Raw genomic sequence first — 25,041 nt, forward strand, 5'->3', positions numbered from 1 at the left:
AAGTGAACATGGAGGTAGGTGGGTCTGGTTCCTGTCAACATACACAGACAAAGGGTGTAGTATTAACAGGGGGACGTTTGAGGTTCTTCAAGCATGTTTGGTGCTCCCTTACTAACAATCAGTTTATACTCAACAGTATTAGTGGATACAAAATTGAGTTCAAACCAGGCGTAGAACCGCCAGTTCAGCACATGCCCCAAAGGGTGTTCCTTCCCTCGGCAGTTGAGAAGGTAGAAGGACAAGCTGAACTTGATCGGCTCGTGGCTAAAGGCATCATAGAAATGACCACACACGAGCCGCAAGAATTTGTATCAAATATTTTTCTCAAAACCAAAAAAGATGGTGGATGTCGCATTATTATTGATCTGACATCACTCAATCAGTCTGTTGAGTATCAACATTTCAAAATGGAGACATTTGTCACTGCCAGACAACTGATCTCCAAGGGATACTACATGGCAAGCATAGATATCAAAGATGCTTACTATTTGGTACCCATTCATAAAGATTACTTTAAATATCTGAAATTTATCTGGAGGGGCCAGCTATGGCAGTACCGAGCTTTGCCCAATGGTTTAACGACAGCTCCCAGACTATTCACGAAAATTCTTAAAGTGGCCATGAAGAAATTGAGAGAACTAAAACATTTAGTAGTGGCCTATCTGGACGATGTTCTCATATTAGGAAGAACACGGGAACAAGCTGTCGCAGGAGTGTTAGCCACTAAACAACTCCTTGAAACTTTGGGTTTTATCCTTCACCCAGATAAATCAATATTGGAGCCTACTACTAACATGGATTACTTAGGCTTCACTATTGACACGATTCACATGACTGTCACTCTGCCCAGAAACAAAACAGTTTCACTCATTGAAGCTTGTAGCCATTTAATTGCTACACCGCAACCTAGAATACGGCATGTAGCCAGAGTTATTGGCTCTATAGTAGCAGCATTTCCGGCTGCCCAACATGGGCCCTTGCATTATCAAAATCTACAAAGAGCAAGGACTCATGCATTACGCCTTCATAGGGGGCATTATGATCGCAAAATGGATTTACCCGCTGAAGCCAAATTAGAACTTCAGTGGTGGGTTGACAATATTTGGCACAGTCACAGTCCTATCGCCGTAACCAATCCTAACATAACCATTGCAACAGATGCCAGTGCTTTAGGCTGGGGAGCTACTAACTCCATAGACAGCACAGGTGGCAGATGGACTAACTCAGAGGCATCGCTACTACAATCACTGGGCATTAACTTTTTGGAAATGCTCGCCGCCTTTTATGGGCTAAAAGCATATGCATCTGGTATGCGGCACGTGCATGTTAGAATTATGATCGACAACACTACGGCAGTATCTTATATCCAGCACATGGGTGGCATTAAATCAGTATCATGCGACAAATTAACTGCTATAATCTGGCAATGGTGTGTCGAGAGACATATTTGGCTATCAGCTGCCTATTTACCAGGCAAGCTAAATTTAGTGGCGGACACCAGGTCACGAAAATTCAACGACAACATCGAATGGATGTTGGACCCAAAATTATTTGCTAAAATTGTCAAGCAATATGGTACACCAGATATAGATTTGTTTGCGTCTAGGTTAAATCACCAACTACCCATGTATGTGGCTTGGGAACCAGACCCAGAGGCAGCAGCGGTAGATGCCTTCACGCTGGATTGGGGAAATTTCTTTTTCTATGCTTTCCCTCCCTTCTGCCTCATCAGTCGGGTACTCCAGAAAATTCAGGCAGACTCAGCCTCTGGCATTCTGGTCGTGCCCGACTGGCCTACCCAACCATGGTTCCCAATGTTCCACGACATGGTGGTAGAGACACCAATGGTCCTTCAACACCACCCCCAATTATTGACTCACCCGGTAACTGGCATTAGCCATCCATGCCACCAAAAATTGAAACTCCTGGTTTCCAGATTTTGAACAGGCCTTACCGGGGATTGGGGTTATCAGACAGAACAATCACCACCATGTCGGCATCCCTGCGAGTTTCCACCAAGAAACAGTACCTGACCTTCATCAGGAAATGGGAACAGTACTGTCTGGACGCAGGGACATCCTACAAGACGGCTTCGATCTCGGATGTGCTGGAGTTCCTGGCCCACCTGCACCATGATCTCAAGATGAGCTACAGTGCCATCAATACGGCTCGGAGCGCACTGTCCGCATACCTCATGCCGATAGAACAGCATAGTGTGGGTTCCCACCCTCTAGTCATCAGACTCCTTAAGGGGATCTTTAATACCAAACCCCCTACACCTAGATACACTCACATGTGGGATGTGAGTGTAGTTCTGACACACCTTCGAGGTTGGCCTCCGGTGGGATCCCTGAGCCTGGAACAGGCCACTTATAAAACCCTCATGCTCATGGCGCTTGTCTCAGCTCAAAGGGTTCAGTCGCTCCATCAGCTCAATCTGAACTACATGGTGACCACCCCAGATACCATTACTTTCACCATGCCGGGGTTGGTAAAACAAAGTAGACCAGGTACATCAAACTCCCCGTTGATCTTCCGGGCTTACCCTCCAGAACCTAGGCTGTGTGTGGTGACCCACCTTCATCATTATCTAGACACAACCCAAACGCTTAGAGGGAGAGAGAAAGCCTTATGGGTTAGCCACAGAAAGCCTTTTGGACGGGTAACCAGCCAAACATTATCCAGATGGTTGAAACAGGTCCTCAGCATGGCAGGGATTAACACAAATGTTTTTAAATCCCATTCAACCAGGGCAGCGTCCACCTCAGCGGCGGATAGGATGCAGGTTCCCCTAGACCACATCCTCAGAGCAGCGGGATGGTCAAGGGAATCGACATTCCAACGATTTTACAAGAAACCGCTGATGGAACAGGACGTCTTTGCGGATACCATTTTAAAAACCGCAAAGTTATGATTTAAAGCCCATGGGAGCTATTTTTTGTTTTTTGTTATAGTTAATAAACATTTCTCTTATGACTAAACAAACTTGTTGGTCTCTAGCTACCACTTCCTCCCTCGATGATCTTTCGGCAGTGAGTGATATAACTGTTACACGGTTTGAAATCACAGACCTTTGAAGTCTTCACGTAGTCACTCACGTGACTCCGAAGTAAAATAGTAAGATTAAACGAGTACTTACCAGTACGAAGTTTGATCTGTATTTTATGAGGAGTTACGATGAGGGATTACGTGCCCTCCGCTCCCACCCTCATTATATAGATCAAATTCGGACTAATGTCTCGTTGGTCTTCACTATCTTTACTTCAACTAGTGTCTATCTGTGATTCCACACCGCTGCTTGGAAGTATGCCGCGCCTGCGCGCTGGGTGGGTTCTTCACGTAATCCCTCATCGTAACTCCTCATAAAATACAGATCAAACTTCGTACTGGTAAGTACTCGTTTAATCTTACTATTATAGGGTGTTATATTGTATTACGGGGGAGTTATAGTGTATTACAGTGTACATGTGTTAAAGGCTGTTGTAGAGTATTATAGTGTATTATGGTGTGTTATGTTGTTTTAGTGTATTATAGTGTTTTATAGGGTGTTATAATTATATTGTATGATAGTGTGTTATAGTGTATTAGTGTGTTATAGGCTATTATATTGTACTATTGTAGATAGTGTTATAGAGTATCAATGTATCACATAGTACTATAGTATGTTAGGGGGTATTACAGTGTATTGCATTGTATTCTAGTGTGTTATATTGTATTATATAGCACTTTCAGTTGTAAGAGTACATTACAGTGGGTTATAGGGTGTTGTAGTGTATTACATTTTATTATACGGTGTTGTGTATTATAGGATGTTATGGTGTGTTATAGGGTATTATAGTGTATTATACGATGTTATAATGTATTATATTGTGTTATAGTGTATGCAGGGTGCTATAGTGTATTAAATTGTATTATAGTGCGTTCCAGTGTATCACATTGCATTATAGTGTAGTGTTATATTGTACTATAATGCGTTATAGTGCGTTATAAGGTGTTATAGGTTGTTGTAGTGTATTATAGTGTTATAATAATATCTAATAATAATAATAATAATGTCATTGCACGTCAGTGCAACGAGATTTAGTATGCAGCTTCCAACCGATGTAAGTGAAAAGTAAAATAAATAAATTAGCCTTGTGACGTGACCATCCGAGGGAGTTCAGGGGGGATGGGGGGCACTCAGCAGGGCCGGTTCAGAGCCGCTATAGCTCTGGGAATAAAGCTGTTTCCGAGTCTGGAGGTTCGGGCGTAGAAGGCCTTGTAACGTCTGCCGGAGGGAAGTAGTTCAAACAGTCCGTTACAAGGGTGTGATGAGTCTTTATGGATGCTGACGGCCTTCCTGAGGCACCGTGTGGGGTAGATGCCCTCCAAGGCTGGTAGCTCTGTCCCTATGATCCTCTGCGCTCTGTGGACGACGCGCTGAAGAGCTCTCCTCTCCGCCTATAGGATGTCATAGTGTATTATATTGTATCATAGTGTTATAGTGTTACAATGTGTGCAGGGTGCTATAGTGTAATAAATTGTATTATAGTGTGTTAGAGGGTGTTAATATATTAGTGCATTACAGTATATTATAGTCTATTACATTGTATTATAATGTGTTATAGGTTGTAGTGTATTATAATGTGTTATAGTGCATTTATTATAGTATAGTATAGTAGGTATGTTACAATACTTACCTTCAGTGATGCTGCAATTCTGCCACTGGCCGTCTAAGCGCGCGATTTTGGCGCGTTTTGGGGGGGGGGGGGGCAGATCAGGGGGGGGGGGGGGGTGGGGGGGGGGGGGGGGGGGGGGGGGGTAAAAACGCGGTTTTCCCTCCAACCTCATCCTGGATTATATTTTGTTAGTGTGCAAGCTTTTGCTGAAGAATCGTTCCGACGGCCGTTCTGTGTGTTTTAAAAAAAATATTTGCCCGACAAGTTAATCGCTGGAGTGATTTTAAAATCAGCTTCTGAAGCAGTCAACGCCGATAACGGGGATGGATTTTACGTAGGGGACAGATAAAATAAAGTATTTTATTTATATGTATAAAAGTGTTTCTTAAGATGCATTTAATTCACATTTTAAGTTGCGAAACGGTGATTTCTTTCCCCTGTATGAACTGGCAGTGTTTTTGCTGCCGATATGGGGGACTAAATCACTGCAACCGCAATGTTCCAAATGGTCACGTTCCAGACAAACCCACTCGCAAGCTGATTTAAATGGCCATTAATTTACAGATATTAAACATTAAATTCCTTCCATTTGGCCTATAAACCCATGACAATGAGATTTAAAAATTATGTTATATTGTGAATTCTTGTGTGAATGTTATTTGGACACTTAGGCTATTTAAAACTGTTAATCTATTCTTAAAAATGGATAGATGTTTAGATCTATTAATTGAATTTTGTAATTAGCTACAATTAGGTAACTAACTAATTATATGCTTTAATTTCAAGTCATCTAAGTAAGATTGTTTCATATTTGTTTCAGAATTCTTCAATCTATAATAACTGAACATTTCTTTCAGTTCTCTTAATTTTTAAGAAAATTACATAGAAACATAGAAACATAGAAAGTAGGTGCGAGAGTAGACCACCAGGTCCGTCGAGCCCGCACCGCCATTCGCTCATGGCTGAACACTAAACAGACACACTTACCACAAACAGTAGACACAAGACACAGAACACAAGACACTACCCTCCCCTTTATACCTCTATCACCCCTCTCCACCCCAAGAACCTCGTGATCTCCTGGGGGAGGCAAAAAACCGGATAAAAACCCAGGTCCAATTCGGGAAAAAAAAACGGGAAATTCCTCTCCGACCCCAATCCAGGCGATCGACACTTGTCCAGGAGATCACTCAGGTCTTACTATACTAACCATACCTAGGTCCATATCCCTGCCCTCTCCCCGTAGCCCCTTATCCCCTTGGCAGCTAAAAAACCATCTATTTTAGTCTTAAATATATTTAAAGTTTCTGCTTCCACTGCTCCCTGGGGCAGTGAATTCCATAAATTAACCACCCTCTGGGTGAAGAAGTTCTTCCTCATCTCAGTTTTAAAAGAGCCCCCCCTTATTCTGCAACTATGTCCCCTAGTTCTAGTTTCCCCGATCATTGGGAACATCCTTGGTGCATCCACCCGATCAAGGCCCCTCACGATCTTATATGTTTCAATGAGATCGCCTCTCATTCTTCTAAACTCCAAAGAGTAGAGTTCCAGCCTACTTAACCTTTCCTCATATGTCAATCCCCTCATTGCAGGAATTAATCTTGTAAACCTTCGCTGCACTGCCTCCAGGGCTAGTACATCCTTTCTTAAGTATGGACCCCAGAACTGTACACAGTATTCCAAATGTGGTCTCACTAATACTGTGTACAGCTGCAGCAAGACCTCCGTGTTTTTATACTCAATCCCCCTAGCAATAAAGGCCAAAACTCCATTGGCCTTCCTAATTGCTTGCTGCACCTGCATACTAACTTTCAGTGATTCATGTACTAATACCCCTAGATCCCTTTGCGTTGCATTACAACGCAGCTCCTCCTCATTTAGAAAATAACTTGCCCTATCATTTTTTTCCCCAAAGTGAATGACTTCACATTTATTAGTATTAAATTTCATCTGCCAAGTTGTTGCCCACTCACCTAGCTTATCTATATCCTTTTGCAGACTCTTCCTATCCTCCTCATCCCCTACTTTTCCTCCCATTTTTGTATCGTCCGCAAATTTTGATATATTACACTTGGTTCCCTCCTCCAAATCATTTATATAAATTGTGAACAACTGGGGTCCCAGCACCGACCCTTGCGGAACCCCGCTAGTTACCGGTTGCCATCCCGAGTATGAACCATTTATCCCCACTCTCTGCTTCCTATTTGTTAGCCAATCCTCTACCCATGCTAATATATTACCCCCAATCCCATAATTTTTTATTTTTAGCAATAGTCTCTTATGTGGCACCTTGTCAAAAGCCTTTTGGAAGTCCAAGTATACCACATCCACCGGTTCCCCTTTATCCACCCGGGTTGTTACTTCCTCAAAGAATTCGAGCAGATTCGTTAAACAGGACTTCCCCTTCACAAAACCATGCTGGTTCTGTCCGATGAAGTCATGTTTATCCAAGTGCCCCGTTAGTGTTTCTTTAATAATTGTCTCTAACATTTTACCCACCACCGATGTTAGACTAACCGGTCTATAGTTACCCGCCTTCTGTTTACTTCCTTTTTTAAATATAGGTGTTACATTGGCCATTTTCCAATCCACTGGGACCGTTCCTGCCTCCAGGGAGTTTTGGAAAATTATCACCAATGCATCCACAATCCCCACCGCTATCTCCCTCAAGACCCTTGGATGTAATCCATCAGGCCCAGGGGATTTATCCTCCTTCAGTCTCATTAATTTCCCTAATACCACCTCCTTGGTGATCTTAATAGTATTTAGCTCCTCCATTCCTACCGCCCCCTGTTTATCCAGCGTTGGAATATTTTTTGTGTCTTCTATGGTGAAGACTGATACAAAATACTCGTTTAATGCCTTTGCCATTTCCATGTTCCCCACCAACAACTCTCCAGTCTCACCCTCCAATGGACCAACGTTCACCTTAGCCACCCTTTTTCTTTTTATGAAAAATTATTAGCCACCCTTTTTCTTTTATGAAAAATTATGGGCTTTTGACTGTCCTCGATCACAGCTTTTGTGTTAAGTCAATGAAAAAGCAATAGGGAACAAGATCCTAATTTCCAAGTATGAAAATGGCCATAACTTTATTAATACTGAAGGTATGAAAGTGAATTAGGTGTCAAATTAAACTTATTTCTATGCTTTATCTGATGGGATAAATTAGACTTGATTTTTAAAATCTCAAAATTTTGTAACATTGCTAAGTATAGGGTGTTATAATGTACTATAAAGTATTATATTGTATTATAGTGTATAATATGTGCAAATGTAAAAGCAACTTTGGGATATTATCGGTGTTTTCTTTAATGTTCTGTTTAAGATTTATCTCTCGGCTAAAGTACATATCTGACCATTATCAGATTGCTATTTGTGGCATCCTGTTATGTGTTAATTTGCTGATGCACTTCATGCAAAGGCGGTGAAAGTTCAAAGCTGGCCATCGAACACTTTACAACATCCTGAGCGTGTGACAGGTGGAAGTCTTTTCCAAAGGAGCTTCAGACCATTGGTTTAAGAGTAGACATTTATACCCAGATATGAAATATCTTTCCAAGCGAGGGTAAGTCTAAAGGGAATAAATTAAGCAAATGGGGTTCATATACTCAAGGCTAGAAGAATGAGTTGAGCAACTGACTGGGATGTCTAGACCCAGAATCAGACTAGGGAGTCAGTCATTCAAGACAGAGGTGAGGGTTATAGATGGGGTGAATGCCCAGAGTCCTTTCTGCAGAGTTTGGGGAATTAAGAATGAGAGGGCAAAGGTTTAAATTGAGCAGGGAAAGATTTAGTGAGAACCTGAGGGTTGTACTTATATGCTCGGAGCTGTCAGAGGAAGTAGTTCAAAGGGTATTTTATTGTCACATACCAATTAAGGTACAATGAAACTCTGTTTACCATGCAGTCATACTAAAAAAAGCAACAAAACACACAACTACATAAAAGTTAACATAAACATCCACCACAGTGGATTCCCCACATTCCTCCCTGTGATGGAAGGCAATAAAGTCCAATCTTCATTCTTTATTCTCCCACAGATGGGGCAGTCGAACCATCGGCAGTCAGGGCTGTCGAAGCTCCTGCGGTTGGAGCTCCCAAAGTTGGTCCCTAACCAGGGACCGCGAGCTCCACGATGTTAAAATCCGCAGGCTCCAGGATCGATCCCCGACAGGGACCGCCAGCTCCACGATATTAAGTCCCGCGGTTGGAGCTCCCAAAGTCAATCCTCAGCAAGAGGCCGCCAACTCCTCAATGTTAGGCCGCAATGCAAACGGAGATACGATACGGAAAAATACGGGCAAACATGTTCAAGTCTATGTTTAATCCTTATGTAGTTATGTATCTTGTTGCTTTTTTTAAATGTATGACTGTATTGGCAAATCAAATTTCACTGCACCTCGATACACGTGACAGTAAAGGACCGTTGAACCGTTGAACTGTGATGGAAGTTGGTGAATCTACTTGATATAGATCCATTTTCCAACAAAAATGCTAGTTAAAGGAAAGAATGACGTTGAAGGCAGAGATAGACACAAAAGCTGAGTTACTCCAGCATTTTGTGTCTATTAAGGAGGTGACCTGCTGAAACACTTTCATCAGAGACTGTGAGTACAAACCAAGTTTCAAGAAAATGATACAAGACTTAACTAGCAGACAGCTTTATTTTGATCATAAAATGAACATATAAAATCTATTTTTTTTCAGATTTTATTCCCCATAAATTGTAAGAGAAAGCTTAAATTTTGATAAATATGGAGTGTAAGTAAAACATTACTGTATGTGCAAACAAGGATTTAACCGCCGAGAATTTTTTTTGATACAGAGGGCTAAAAGGTGTTTAATTCTAGGCAAGCTGGTAAAGCTTTTGTTTAACATAGGTACTGAATCACATTGAAAGTCTGGATTTAACACAATAATCCTCGTGCACACTACCAATGTAAAGGTCTTTAGGTCAATGGGACTGATTCCCCTCAGGCAGTGCGTGACAAAGCATGGGAAGAAAGTTTTATAGCATATCTCAAACGTAAGTTGTAATCAGCACGTGATAGATACATTGGAGAAACAATTACGTACCATGTTAGGATTGTCCAAACCAACCGTTTCTCGCTTTTACAAATGATACATTTCAAACTTCAATAGATGCGCCTTAGAAAACATTTAATCAGGATACATCACAGCATGGTTTGGGAACAGTCCATCCAAGACTGCAAGAGATGGCAGACAATTGCGGATGCAGCTCAAACCATCAAAAAAAAACCCAACCTCCCTTCCATTGACTCCATTTACACCTCACGCTGCCACGGCAAGGCCATCAGCATAATCAAGGACCAGTCTCACCCCGGTCACTCCCTCTTCGCCCTCTCCCATCAGGCAAGAGGTACAGAAGTGTGAACATGTACACCTCCAGATTCAGGGACAGTTTCTTCACAGCTGTTATTTGGCAACTGAATCATTCTGTCAACAACCAGAGATTGGTCATGAGCTACTATCTACCTTATTGGAGACACTCAGACTATCTTTGATCATACTTTACTGGACTTTATCTTGCACTAAATGTAATTCCCTTTATCATGTATCTGTACACTGTGGATGGCTCGATTGTAACCATATATTGTCTTTCCGCTGACTGATTAGCACGCAACAAAAGTTTTTCACTGTACCTCAGTACACGTGACTATAAACTAACCTTGTTGTTAATTGACACTTGGGATGAAATGTCACCATTAAACATTGAAAGCTTCAATTAAAAAACATCATGGAAAAAGTGATGAAAGTTTGTTTAAGACACCGATCACATTCTGTTAACAGCCCCACACCAAGGACTGCCTCTTTAATGGGCTCCAATCCTCAATCAACCTTTGTAGCTCAACTATTCTGACAGTTTCAAATGGACAGTCAGAGGTATAACTTAAGGATGTGTGAGACACTGCGTTTGTTTGTCAGTTTCATTTACGTTGAAAGTTTTTCGTTTGCAGTTAATTATGCCACAACATGAGGTGCAGTTCTTCATATCAGCTCACACTTGTAAAGGTTGCAAAGTGCTGGAATAACTCAGCGGGTCAGGCAGCATCTCTGGAGAACATGGAAAGGCAACATTTCGGGTCAGGACCTTTCTTCTTGTATGTGGGAGTTGGGGGTGAGTGGGGGGGGGGGGGGGGGGGGGGGGTGATTGGGCAGATTATTGGAACAGGCCAGAGATTAAAACAGACGTGAGCCAAAAGGCTTGAAGAGACTCCAGCACTTTGTATCGTTTTTTGTAATAGTTTAGTTTGGAGATACAGCGCGGAAACAGGCCCTTTGACCCACTGAGTGAATCCACGCCGACCAGTGTAGATTAGCAGTCATACACTCCAGGGACAATTTTACAGAAGCCAATTAACCCTACAAACGTGTACATCTTTGGAGTGTGAGAGGGAACCGGAGCACCTGGAGCAAACTCATGCAGTCACAGGGAGAACGTACAAACTCCGTGCAGACAGCACCCGTAGTCAGGATTTAACCTGGTTCTGTGGTGCTGTAAAAAAGGCCGCACCTTGTTTCTGCAGCTCACACTGTAAGGACGTTTGCAGGGCCTTGTGTAGGCAAATGATTTTGATTATGCTTGTTAGCAAATTTGAGGGAGTTATTCCAGTTCTGTAACGTTCCTATGAATGTCAGTGTTACAGGGCAGAAGAACTTACTATTCATAGATTTTATTTGCATTTCAATGCTTGCTGTGGTGGAACATTGAGGATGCGTGGTGATTTGCAGCAGTGATTTAAGTGGAAATGCTCTAGACGCCAGAGTAACTATTATCCAGTGTGAATATGCTAAACTTCAGCAAGTCTCCGCACTTATAAAATGTTTCCCTCTCCATCTCACCCTGTTGATTGAATGTTGAAGTATATCAATATCCTCAACCACTCAAAGCCTTTCTCTCCCCTACAGCTTAAGCTGTATGAATTGGAAGGGGGGGGGGGGGGGGGGGGGGGTGGGGGAGGGCAGAGATGGAATAGATTCTAAAGAATTAAAATTCTTTAGAAGACCAAGCAAAACAAAGTGCTGGAGCACAGCAAGTCAAGCAGCATATGGGGAGATGATGGACAGCCCACGTTTTGGCTTGGGACCCTTCTTCAGTCTGCCAGCTTCGGCTGTGAGCCAGGCCATCTGAATAAAAGTTCCCGACTCAAAACGTTTTCTGTTGAGTAAGATGGCGCCCATGCCAGGTGACAAGTACTGGTCCCAGAAGCTGATCTGCAATCACTCATGACCAGTGCTCCATTCTTCAACTGTACACTGTGGATGACACGATTGTAATCATGTATAGTCTTTCCACTGAATGGATAGCACGCAACAAAAAGCTTTTCACGGTACCACGGTACATGTGACAATGAATTGGACCTGTCTATTCCCTCCCGAGATGCTGTCTGACCTGCCGAGTTCCTCCAGCACTTGGTGTTTTGCTCAGGACACCAGCATCTGCATTGTCCACTTCTTGAAGAGCAAGGGCGTCAAAGGTTACAGGGAGAATGCAGGGGAACGGGGTTGAGAGGGAAAAATTGATCAGCCACGATAAAATGGCAGAGCTCGATGGGCCGAATGGCTTGATTCTGCTCCCAGGTCGTATGGAGTGTCCAGGAAAGGAGTGATATTCCTCAGATATGCCTTTTCAGAAATATTGGTCTTACTAACACACAATATTAATAATCGATTTAAGTTTATGTGCAAGATGGAACTGCAGATGCTGGCTTATACCGAAGATAGACACAAAGTGTGGAGTAACTCTGTGGGTTAGGCAGTATCTCTAGAGAAAAACAACAGGTGACGTTTCGGGTTGGACTTCAGTCTGAAGAAGGGTTCCAACCCAAATCGTCACCTAATCTTTTTTTCTCTCCAGAGATGCTGCCGGAACCAATGAGTTACACCAGCCTTTTGTGTCTTTCATCGATTTAGGTTTTCCCTCTGAGTCTTTCTTGACTGATTATATCTCAGTTTTATTCTTTTCCATAGGGTCCTTTCTCTGCACCCTATGATCTTTCGGATGAATAAAAATGGTTTACACTGAAGCCTGACAGAAGATTATGCACTTCATTTCAAAGTGTCCACAAATGTGGGCAAGAATATAGCGAAACATGATGTTTGTGAGCCTACAGTTCAACTTGTCTATGGACATCAGTTATTGAAGTTGAACTTCCTCACCAGCTAAATGGTTTAATTAAGGGATATGAATCTTTAAAAATTACCAAACACACACACACACACACACCTGCCTATATGTAATAACCTCAATTTGACAACTTAATGCATGAACAGTTGTGGAATGCCTGGGGGGGAATGTGATTAATTAAAATAGGATTTGTTAAAATTTGCGTTTTGTCATTGCTAAATTCAAACAATCCAGTTAGGCCAGCTGCAAATTAACACGGTGCTAAAGATGAAACTCCATCTGTGATCTTATACAGGTGTACACAATCATGAGAGGCATAGATCAGGTAAATGCACAGTCTTTTGTCCAGAGTAGGGGAATCAAGAACCAGAGGGCATAGGTTTAAGGTGAGGGGCGAAAGATTTAATAGGAACCTTAGGGGTAACTTTTCTACACAAAGTGTGGTCGATGTATGTAACTAGCTGCCGGAGGTGGTGGTTGAGGCAGGTACTATCGCAACGTTTAAGAAACATTTAGACAGGTATATGGATAGGACAGATTTAGAGGGATATGGGCCAAACGCAGGCAGGTGGGACTAGTGTAGATGGGACATGTTGGTCAGGGTGAACAAGCTGGGCCGAGGGACCTGTATCCACAGTGTACAACTCTACAACTCCCTATGGCTCCAACAGTCCCTTACACTTTGTGGCACTGCAGATTTGTTTCAGGAAAGTCCCCAGTTGAAATATAGGCGTGGAAAAATAATTTGCCAAAGCTGAAATGATGGCAGTTACAAAGTGAAAGGCTTGCATTTTAAAATTCTAGAAAATATAATTCATCTTGATCAATCCTCAAATGCTCTGTCTCAGTGTTGCATCCCAGTCTTTTGCCAGCCTCTGATGCACGTTATATAAATGTCAGGGTCTGGTGATGGCCAGATGGCTAAAAAGATTACTGTCTATGGAGCCTGCGTGGATTCAGCAGCGTAAATAACTCCTTCTGTCTCACAGGAACGTTTCCATTCTACAACATGCAAAAAGATGCTTCTACGAATGTATAGGATGTGTAGGAAAGAACTGCAGATGCTGGAGTAACACAGTGGGACAGGCAGCATCTCTGGAGAGAAGGAATGGGTGTCGTTTCGGGTCGAGACCACACTCTGAAGAAGGGTGTGTCCATCTTCTCTCCAGAGATGCTGCCTGTCCCGCTGAGTATCTCCAGCATTTTGCGTCTACCTCCAAGAATCTATATCTGTCCAATGGCAAATGAAGTTCATTAAGTGATTTTTTTTTGTTGTATTCACATAAATTCCACGTGAGTCAGACCATCACCAGTCAGTCCTATTTATTCAACCACAGTCAGACATCCTTTATCACCGCACTGACACACTCTGGAAAATGGCACTTCACTTTAAAAAAGTTTGGCAATAATAACTGAATGCACTGCAAACTATTGCAAAGGTGATTCAAAGACGTATATTCTCATAATACACATCGGCACTTAACAGCACAAAACTGTAGGTGGGTTTGTGAAAGTGATGGGTTTTTTTTACTGTATAAACTGTTCTGGCATATAGGTTAACTGCAACAAGTACCTCTGAACAACACCCATTTAGTGCAGTAACTAAGCACTTCATACAGCATGGAAACGGGAAGACTTCTTTGTCTTTTGATCCGATTTCAAACAGAACTTCATGGAATGAGTTTCACCCACTTCCTCATGTTGTGGTCACTTGCTGGCTTGCCCATGGGCTTTCTACCAGGGAGATGGAGATCAGTAAAATACCACAGATAGACACAAAATGCTGGAGTAACTCAGCGGGGCAGGCAGCACCTCTGGAGAAAATGCAATGTTTCGGGTCAAAACTCTTCTTCGGACTGAGAGATCCTCCTCTCCAGAGATGCTGCTTGTCCCGCTGAGTTACTCTAGTTTTTTGTGTCTATCTTCGGTGCAAACCAGCATCAGCGGTTACTTCCTACACAGTAACATCCCATCACTGCCCCTTCCTTGCTCAAGCTAACAACACCCACTTTTTCAAACAGGAGGGGGAGGTAGTGAGTCAAGGCTGCCAGCTTTCAATGACAATACACAGTCTTCCATCTCAAAGGAAAAAACAACTTAAAAGCACGGTGTCTTCTAGTTTTGTGAACATTAACACTATACCATTCACTGAACAAGCTGGTTCATCAAACTCCAGAGTAAAAGGCATTCATTGTGCAATGTTGCAGATGATCACAAATCAAGGGAACATCTTTGACATATACTGATTATCTAAGTATGCTAGCGTTAGGTTTTCAGCTCCCCTGTGCTATTGACAGACAGGATTACAGACACCATGATGATCATCTTGCAGCCGGTAACAATACTTTCTCCAAACCATACTTCTAACAAACACCCCCCCCTTCCTCCCCCCCTCCCCCCCCCCCCCCCCCCAACCCTTATCCACCCCAGCGCCTGTAAAAAGATCGACATAAATTCTATTTCCCATGGCCTTGCTTCAACACAGACAACACTTCTGACTCCAGTTCTATTCAAAATACAAAATCTGTACAATGCACGGGAGACGTTAATATGCAAAGTTTATTGCTGGCCGGCGGTGCTGGGTCTCTCAGTGGTTATTTTCCAGGTTTTCTTTGCTGGATACATAGTTCTCTTTTGGCAAGCCCTTGATTATACCGTTGCTTTCGTTTAGTCTCCGCACCCTGTAGATCTCGTAATGGATCCTGTGTGTGACGTCTTTAAGATCCTGCAGGTGGGACCTTGAAGGGGAGGAGAAGAGACAGAAGAATGAGTCAAAGCCCCACAGGGGAACATTAGGAGGGAGGTCCAGATAAACCCCTCTGACAGCATGGCAGACCGGCACCTTCATATACCCACCTTTTGCCGTAGATATCTTCTAATGGAGTCATTGAGTCATGCACAACAGAAACAGGCCCTTCGGCCCAACTTGCTCATGCTGCCGAAGATGGTCCGCCTACCCTTACTAATCAAGAACCTTCATAAGTTATAGGAGCAGACCTAGGCCATTCGGCCCATCAAGTCGACTCCACCATTCAATCATATCTTTTCCTCTCAACTGCATTTTCCTGTCTTCTCCCCATAACACCTGACACCAAAACCCGTCAATCTCCGATTTAAAAATACTCAAAGACTTGCCGTCTGTGGCAATGAATTCCACAGATTCACCACCCTCTGGAAAAAGAAATTCCACCTCATCTCCATTCTTAAGGTACGTCCTTTTATTCTGAGACTGTGCCCTCTGGTCCTACATTCTCCCCCCATTGGAAACATCCTCTCCATATTCACTCTATCCAGGCTGTTTATTATCGGTAAGTTTCAATGAAGTCCCCCTCATGCTTCTAAATCTTGTATCTAATATGCAAGTCTGAGTTTAGAGTGCAATTCTGTTTCATAAAGTCATGATGTTATCCAACATGGAAAGAGGCCCAACTTGCCCATGCCAATCAAGTTGGCATTCTGAGCTGGCGCCATTGTGTCTGCATTTGGCCCGTATCCCTCTGACCCATTCCTATATCTGTCCAAATGTCTTTTGAAAGTCATAACTGTATTCAAATAACAGTCTCTAATAATCACCCTGTGACATGATTGAGGTTCGCTGCCATGATGTACTATTTTATTTTTGGTAAGTTCAAACTTTTCATGCACCAAGTTCGATTCAATTTGTTAATTATTTTATTCTCTTGCATTTCTTGCTGAAAATAAGTGTAAATCATTTAAATTCATTTCCGAAATGGTGAAACTAGTTGGAATTCTACTCTCTCTATTTCTTGCTAATTCACATCGATAGATAGCGATGTTCTGCTAAACTACTTCATTGTCTCTGGTGACCTTGGTTTAGTTTATAGTTTAGTTTAGAGATACAGCGCGGAAACAGGCCCTTCGACCCATCGAGTCCTTGCCGACTGCGATCCATGCACACTATCCTAAACAAATTAGGGACAATTTACAATTTAACCAAAGCAATTAGCCTACAAACCTTTGGAGAGTGGGAGGAAACAGGAGCACCCGTGGAAAGCCACGCAGGTCACGGGAAGAACGTACAAACTCCATACAGATAGCACCCATAGTCAGGATCGAACCTGGTTCTCTGGCGCTGTGAGGCATCAACTTGATCGCTGCGCCACCGCGTCTCTTACAAGAATTATTTCTCCATGTAAGATGTGGTACGCTGCATGAAGTTTTGCTTGCTGCTTCATTGTATCAGTGGGTGCATGTTTAAATAGGCGAGCAGAGAGTGAGGAAACTCTGCAAGGAATTTATGTTGGAGGTAGAATGTGAAAGAAAATTACCTTGCAGATAATTGTGTTAACAATGGTGAACATAAACCTTAATTGAGCAGCAGGTCCATTTTCATCGATAATTGAATTAAGAAATTAGTAAAAGTAGCTTTACAGTCCCATTAACTCATCGAGGCAAGTCATAGTGTCGAACAATATGGAAACAGGCCCTTCGGCCCAACTCACCCCATCTACACCAATCCCACCTGCCTGTGTTTGGCCCCTATCCCTCCAAACCATTCCTACCCATGTACCTGTCCAAAGGTTTCTTAAACGTTGTGACAGTACCTCTATCAACTACCTCCTCTGGCAGTCTGTCCAATATACCCTCCACCCTCTGTGTAAAAAAATTGCCCCTCAGGTTCCTATTAAATCTTTCCCCTCTCACCTTAAACCTATGTCCTCTGGTTCTTAATTCCCCAACTCTGGATAAAAAACTCTATTCTCTAGTCAGAGAACTAGGATCTATTCCTCTCATGATCTTATACACAGAGCACTGGTTCGGTTTCCAACTCGAAGGCCAATTTGTATTTGCAGTAACGTGAGAGGGGATCAGTCCGGTGATGTGTGAGAAGCTCCCAGATTCTCAATCAACACCTCTACTTCCTAAGGACACTGAGGAAATGTCTCCAATGACACGTGTGAACTTCCGCAGATGCACCGTAGAGAGCATGCTGCTGGGTTGCATGGCAGCTTGCTTTGGGAACAGCTCTGACCAAGCACACCAGATATAACAGAGAGTTGTAGCTGTGGTCAAGTCCATCGGACAGACTCCCCACCACGTACTTCGTGTACACTTCACACTCCCTCAGAAAAGCAGCCAACCCAATGCTTCTTCTCCCCACTCCTGAATGTACAGAAGCATGAAAGCGTGCACCAGCAGACTCAGGAAGAGCTTCTTCCCCTCTGTTATCCGGCACTGTCCAATTCACCTCTATCCCATTCGGACATTAGACTTTGTCTGTGATACTGATTGATAATTCTGTAATACTAATATTCTGCACTATCTTTCTCATTGCATTACCTATTGTACTTGAGTTTGGCCTGGTTGTGTGGTATTATTTGATCTGTAATCCTGTGAACTATATTTTGCCCTCTATATCTTTCCTCTTGTACTTGAGTTGGTCTTGATTTTATTCAGGTGTACAGAATCATCTGATTTGAATGGGTAGCCAGCAAAACCAAGCTTTTCATCGTACCTCGGTACACGTGACAATAATAATCCTAAACCTATATCTAACCGTGGCGTGTCTGGAGATCTCGCAGCTTGCAGGACGACAAGGGGCCCACCATGCCATATGACATTGCATCACTACAGCTAACAAACCAGCCATCCTTTCTGTGGAGTTATCTCTGGCTGGTCTGAAAATAAACAGGGCGGCACAGTGGCGCAGTGGTCGAGTTGCTGCCTGACAGCACCAGAGACCCGGGTTTGATTCTGACTACAGATGCTGTCTGTGCGGAGTTCGTCCGTTCTCCCTGTGACTGCACAGATTTTCTCCGGGTGTTGCAGTTTCCTCCCACATTCCAAAGATGTCCAGGTGTGTAGGTTAATTTGCTTCTGTAAATTGTCCTTAGAGTTTAGGAAATAACTAGTGTTTAGGTGATCGCCGGTTGGCACGGGCTCAGTGGGCTGAAGGGCCTGTTTTCATGCTGTATCTCTACCAAAAACTTAAAAAATCAACCGTGTTTTTGTACTGCCTGTTTCATCTCTTGCCTAACGCACGATGCCTCTGGGATCCTCCTCATCTCCTATTTCCCTCCCCGTGGATCTGTGGACAAAGCAGTACTTAAAAAAGGACTTGGGGAGTACTAAACTGATGAAGAGGTCGTAATGGAAGAGTGGTTTTGCCGAGCCTGTGACCACATTGGGTCAGGGATTATCGCAATGTTTAAGAAGCAATTAGACAGGTATATAGATAGGACATGTTTAGCAGGATATGGGTCAAATGCAGGCAAGTGGGGCTAGTGTAAATGGGGCATGTTGGTGGGTGTGGGCAAGTTGGGCCGGAGGGCCTGTTTCCACGCTGTATGACTCCATGACCAAGCCTTGGAGATGGGGTGGGGAGGGAAACCCAGGCATTAGGCAAAACAAAGAGAATTCGGATTGTTGGATGAGTAAATGGTCCCATTTGCCCATGTGTGGCCCTTATTTCTTAGAGGTCGATGAGGTGCCTTGTGCTGGATGATCAGTGAACTGTGCTGGATGCTAATTCACTGCAGCCTCAAATACAAACAAAGTACAGCCAGATAATGAGCTCAACAGCTGAATGACTCTGCCATTCCTTTGGAAACTGAGGAAGAACATGCAGGAAGAAACAGGCCCTTCGGCCTACCGAGCCTGGGCCGATCAGTGATCACCCCGTACACTGGTGCTATCATACACGCTAGGGACAATTTACCTTTTTTTGTTTTACCGAAGCCAATTACCTACAAACCCACACGACTTTGGAGTGGAGGAGGAACCCCGATCTCGCAGGGAAAACCCAGGGAGAGAAGGTACAAACTCCATACAGACAGCACCCGTAGTCGGGATCAAACCCGGGTCTCCGGTGCTGTAAGGCAGCAACCCTACCGCTGCGCCACCGTGCCGCCCCTGTCACTGGGTACGTGAGGATTTTAATTACTTCCACTGATGTATTTAATGACAGAAATGGGTGACAGGTACATGTAAACAGCAGTTAATGGGTTATGTGGTAGTTTATCAAGTGGATTACTTAACTAATTGGCAAATGTAAAATTATTGAAGCAGGAATTGAATTAAAACAATAATTTTGAAATAAGATTCATAATACTGCTATCTATTTTAAATAATAGCATTAGGCAAATGAAATCTGATATCCCAGGGATTAGATTGCAATGAAAGAGAAAGCAATTAAAATATTACTGACAGCATCCGACATCTCCCTCTAAAGGGAGGTGAATTCCATCTGTGTGTAAATCTATCACCAAACAGAAAGTAATCAGGATCTTCATAGAACATAGAACAGCCCTTCGGCCCACAATGTCTGTGCTGATAATGATGCCAAGATCAACTCTTATCTGCCTGCCATTAATCCATATCCCTCTATTCCCTGCATATCCATATCGCTATCAACACCCGCGGCATGGTGGCACAGCGATAGATTTGCTGCCTCACAGCACCAGAGACCCGGGTTCAATGCTGCCTATGGGTGCTGTCTGTATGGAGTTTGCACGTTCTCCCTGTAACCGCGTGGGTTTTTATCTGGGTTTCCCGGTTTCCATGCACATACTAAAAACAAGCAGGTTTGTAGCTTAATTTGATTTCTGGGAAGCAAAACTAGGATAACATAGAACTAGTGTGAATGGGTGATCATTGGTCGATGCTGACTCAATGGGCCGAAGGGCCAGTTTCCACACTGCATCTCTAAACTAAACTAACAAAACCACAGAAGACAGACACAAAATGCTGGAGTAACTCAGCAGAACAGGCAGCATCTCTGGGGAGTAGGAATGGGTGACGTTTCGGGCCGAGACACTTCTTCAGACTCATGGGAGAGGGAAACTGGAGGTATGGAAGGGGCCAAAGAGAATATAAGGTGTGAAAGTGACATCAAAGCAGATGATCAAGGAAATGTAGAATGGTTCATTGCTGGCTGAGGGGAAGGTGACAACGAGGCATACAAACAGTAAAATTAATCAGGAGGACAGTGAAACTAGTCAGAGAACTAGGTTTGGGGAGGGACTGGGAGAGAGGGTTATTTGAAGTTAGAGAACACCGTGCATTCCAGGCACTCACCACCCTTTGTAACAACTTACCCCACACATCTCCTTTAAACTTTGCCCCTCTCACCTTAATGCCATGCCTGCAAACATTTGATTTTCCAATGCTGGGAAAAAGGTTCTGACTGTCTATCTTATCGGTACCACTCATAATTGTATATACTTTTTTTCAGGACACCTGCAATCTCCAGTGTTCTAGAGAAAACAATCCAAGTCTTCCCAACTGAACCATCCTCTCACCAGCTAGAGGGTGGTCCTGACCTCCTATCTACCTCATTGGAGAACTTTGAACTATCTTTTATTTAATTAGACTTCATCTGGCACTAAATGTTATACCCTTTATCCTGTATCTGTACAGAGTGATTGTGATCATGTATCGTCTTTCCGCTGACTGGATAGAGTGGATGTGGAGAGCGTGTTTCCACTAGTGCGAGAGTCTAGGACCAGAGGTTATCGCCTCAGCATTAAAGGACGCTCCTTTAGGAAGGAGATGAGGAGGAATTTATTTAGGCAGAGGATGGTGAATCTGTCAAATTCATTGCCACAGAACACTGTGGGGGCCAAGTCAGTGGATATTTTTAAGGCAGAGATTGACAGATTCTTGATTAGTATGGGTGTCAGGGGTCATGGGGGAGAAGGCAGGAGAATGGAGTTGTGGGGGAGAGATAGATCAGCCATGGTTGAATGGCAGAGTAGACTTGATTGTATGACTGACCTGGCCAGTGAAATTTCACTACACCAATTGGTGTATGTGACAATAAATGAACATTATGAACCTTATGGGCGGAATGGCCTAATTCTGCTCCTATCACTTATTAACCTATGAACGAAAAAGCTTTTCACTGCACCTCGGTACACGAAAAAAGAATAAACTAAACTAAAAGAATACTTGAGAGAGTTTCATGAACACTGTGCCAGCACTAACAAATCCTGGTGCAACAGTTCTATTGTTGCTGGAGTCTGTGCTCTATAAATACCATCAGGTGCAAATTAAACCATTGTGACGTTATTCACTCCTACAGAGCAAAGACATTTCCACCATGTGATTGTCGATGAAATCCAATATTAACGAGCCAGTCTACTGCGGTTCCACTCACAGTCAGTTGGAGGGTATTAAAGTGGAAATTACACTACATATTACAGACCATTAATTATAAAATAGTTCATTTTTTGGTGGCTTTGTTAGTCTCCTCTTCTGATCTGACGCCTGCCTCGATTACAGTCAAAGTGCATAAAATCGTGAGAGGAATAGTCAGTCACGCAGTGTCTCTTGCCAAGTGTAGGGGAATCGAGGACCAGAGGACATAGGTTTAGGTGAAGAGGGAAAGATTTAATAGGATCCTGAGGGGCAACTTTTTCCACACAAGGGGTGTTGGGTGTATGGAATGAGCTGCAGAGGAGGTAGTTGAGGCAGGTACTAACATTACCCTACACATACTAGGGAATTAAAAACGTTACCAAGCCAAGTAACCTACAAACTTGTATGTTTTTGGAGTATGGGAGCAATCGGAGCATTGCGGTCACAGGGAGTACATACAAACTCCGTACAGACAGCACCTATAAGTCAGGATCAAACCCGGGTTTCTGGCGCTGTAAGGCAACAACTTAACCGCTGCGTCACTGTGCAACGTAAGTAAGTTCAATTGCTTCATTTGCTTATTTTGAAAACATTGAAGCCATTTATTGCAATTTTGCCCGTGTCGACAAGTAGTGCGTAAAAAAACTGAAAGCATTGCATCTTACCGGATCAGTAGATCCCTTAGATTTGCGAATTCACAGTGTGCCCCATTCTCAACTGGAATATGAAGAGACAACATATTAATAATATCCAGGGTATCAACACAATTACTGACAGTGTCAAACAGCACTAAACAACTTTACAAACTTTCACTCAGTCATAATCAGTGCAAAGGGATCGGCAGGCACATGGAACTGCAGATGCTGGAATGATGTGTAGAATAAAGTGCTGGAGTAACTCTGCAGGTCGGGCAACATCTCTGGAGAACATGGATAGGTGACGTTTCAGGACGGGACATTTTCTCAGACAACAGATTGCCATTCTCAAGCAATTGCCTCTCTATTATGCTGGAATGAGATCACCTCTGCTGCTCTTTAAATTGGCATTGTGCTCAGCACTGACATTGTGGGCCGAATAATCTGTTCCTGTTCTGTTTTGTTCTATGCAGGAAGGAACTACAGATGCTGGTTTAAATCGAAGATGGACACAAAATGCTGGAGTAACACAGCGGGACAGGCAGCATCTCTGAAGAGAAGGAATGGGTGACGTTTTGGTTCAAGACCCTTCTTCAGACTGTCTGAAGAAGGGTGTCGACCTGAAACGTCACCCATTCCTTCTCTCCAGAGATGCTGCCTGTGCCACTGAGTCACTCCAGCCTTTTGTATCTATCCTCTGCTTTGTTCTATGTTCTCTCAATCTTCTAAACACCCAGGACACAGGGCCAAGATATTTAAGTTTGGATAAGCAAATCAACTTCTTCATCTGCACCCCAGGCTGATGTGCAGAGCATCCAGTTTCTCATTGCAATCTGGGAGTTCTCTTGCTTTGGCCATCATGCTTGCATGCCTGACACCAGACTCTCAAAACAGAAGCTCTATTCCAGAAGGTCACTAGGCAGACAGAGCAGAGGATTCCTCTGTCTTTCTTGATGCCGCTTTGGGTGTATCATCATGGGAACTTGGCGCGGAGTCAAAGTCTGGAAGGAGAACTTGGGATGTTGTTCAGAACCTGGGGTCCATTCACAAAGAATACACGGCTTCCTATCTAACCCATCCACTTGCCACCCTCTGTGGAAGACTCAGCAGTTCCCACATTGGTCTTGGCATTGGAGTGGAAGCAAATGACCCCAGATGTGGGAAACATGGAGAGTTTACTCTCACGTTTCTGCATCATATGGTGAAGGGTCAATCTACAGTTCCTGAGTCTCGATCCCCATTCTGGGAATCTTAATTCAAAATGAACGGTGGCGCAGCGGTAGAGTTGCTGCCTGACAGACCAGGGTTCGATCCTGACCACGGGTGCTGTCTGTACAGACTTTGAACGTTCTCCACGTGGGCTTTCTCCGGGTGCTCGTGTTTCCTCCCGCATTCCAAAGGCGCGCTGGTTTGGATGTTCATTGGCTTCTGTAAATTGTCCCTAGTGTGTAGGATAGAACTAGTGTGAAGGGGTGATCCATGGTCAGCATGGATTCAGGTGGGCTGAAGGGCATGTTTTGACACTAGGTCTCTAAACTAAACTAAACAGCGATTGAGCTTTTGGATGGAATGGGGAACACGGGGTCTTTAACACCAGGTTGAGACACAATATTTTTAAGAACCTTGGAACATGAAGGATTCAGTTTGGCACCAGAATCGTGGCTACTCTTGTGGACTACCTCGGTATAATCCACTATTCTGACAATCTCACACTTGGGTATGATTGTGCTCGTGTACTGTAAGATTTTACTGAGTTGTATGCAAAACTGTCTACCGAGATACACATGATAATAAGGTCCCACTAAACTGTTGAAGAGGCTTTGGACTGTCGAGATGCAAGTCCCAGGATACCCGCGACCTGTTCTTGTAACCAATGTATTTATGTAATAAAAATGAACCGCAGATGCTGGTTGATACCAAAGATAGAAAATGCTGCAGAAAATGAATTGGTGACATTGTGGGTTGGGACTGAAGAAGGGTCCTGAACTGAAACGCCACCTATCCAATTGTCTCCAGAGATGCTGCCCGACCCATTGAGTTACCCCAGTATTTTGTGTCTATCCTGTATAATCATATGGTGATTTGGTTACATTTTTGTACAATGGGCTGATGAATTGGGGCCAACATTGGTTTTACATATTTTACACATATGGGGCTTGGATCTCTTTGGAAAATAAACTATTTTGAACGGTTCTAAGTGAGTGACCTCCCCTGCAATAATAAAATAACTCACTACACACGTCTTACATTTCAGGCAAGTTGGGTAACATGCTTTAATGTCTTCAGTACATTTTCTACATTTTGCAGACCCAACATATGGTGTTTCTCCTCAAGGTTGCTGATTATATTTGGAAACTGCTTAGTGGGGAACGAGTGCAACTTTAACACCACCGACAAGTCCAATCACTTTGTCGGGTTGAACGTTTTCCAATCCGTTTCATCGCTTTCACAGCCGTAAGTCATTTATTACATTTCTCCAGAATAAGCCTGTTATATA

General features: G+C 43.3%; 1 protein-coding gene across 1 annotated transcript in view; it reads right to left on the minus strand.

Moving 5' to 3' along the window:
- Positions 1 to 15,351: 15,351 nt before the first annotated feature.
- The window catches only part of LOC129707001 (uncharacterized), a 307,780-nt gene continuing 298,090 nt past the window's right edge, over positions 15,352 to 25,041 (minus strand). Inside the window, exons 10-11 of the mRNA XM_055651710.1 lie at positions 22,575 to 22,626; positions 15,352 to 15,548 (exon numbers count right to left, since the gene is read on the minus strand). Of these exons, the coding sequence (XP_055507685.1) occupies positions 15,398 to 15,548; positions 22,575 to 22,626 (203 nt within the window). The 3' untranslated portion in view covers positions 15,352 to 15,397. The remainder of the gene's footprint in view (positions 15,549 to 22,574; positions 22,627 to 25,041) is intronic.

This window comes from Leucoraja erinacea, chromosome 20 (assembly GCF_028641065.1).
Source record: "Leucoraja erinacea ecotype New England chromosome 20, Leri_hhj_1, whole genome shotgun sequence".
Taxonomy (NCBI): domain Eukaryota; kingdom Metazoa; phylum Chordata; class Chondrichthyes; order Rajiformes; family Rajidae; genus Leucoraja; species Leucoraja erinaceus.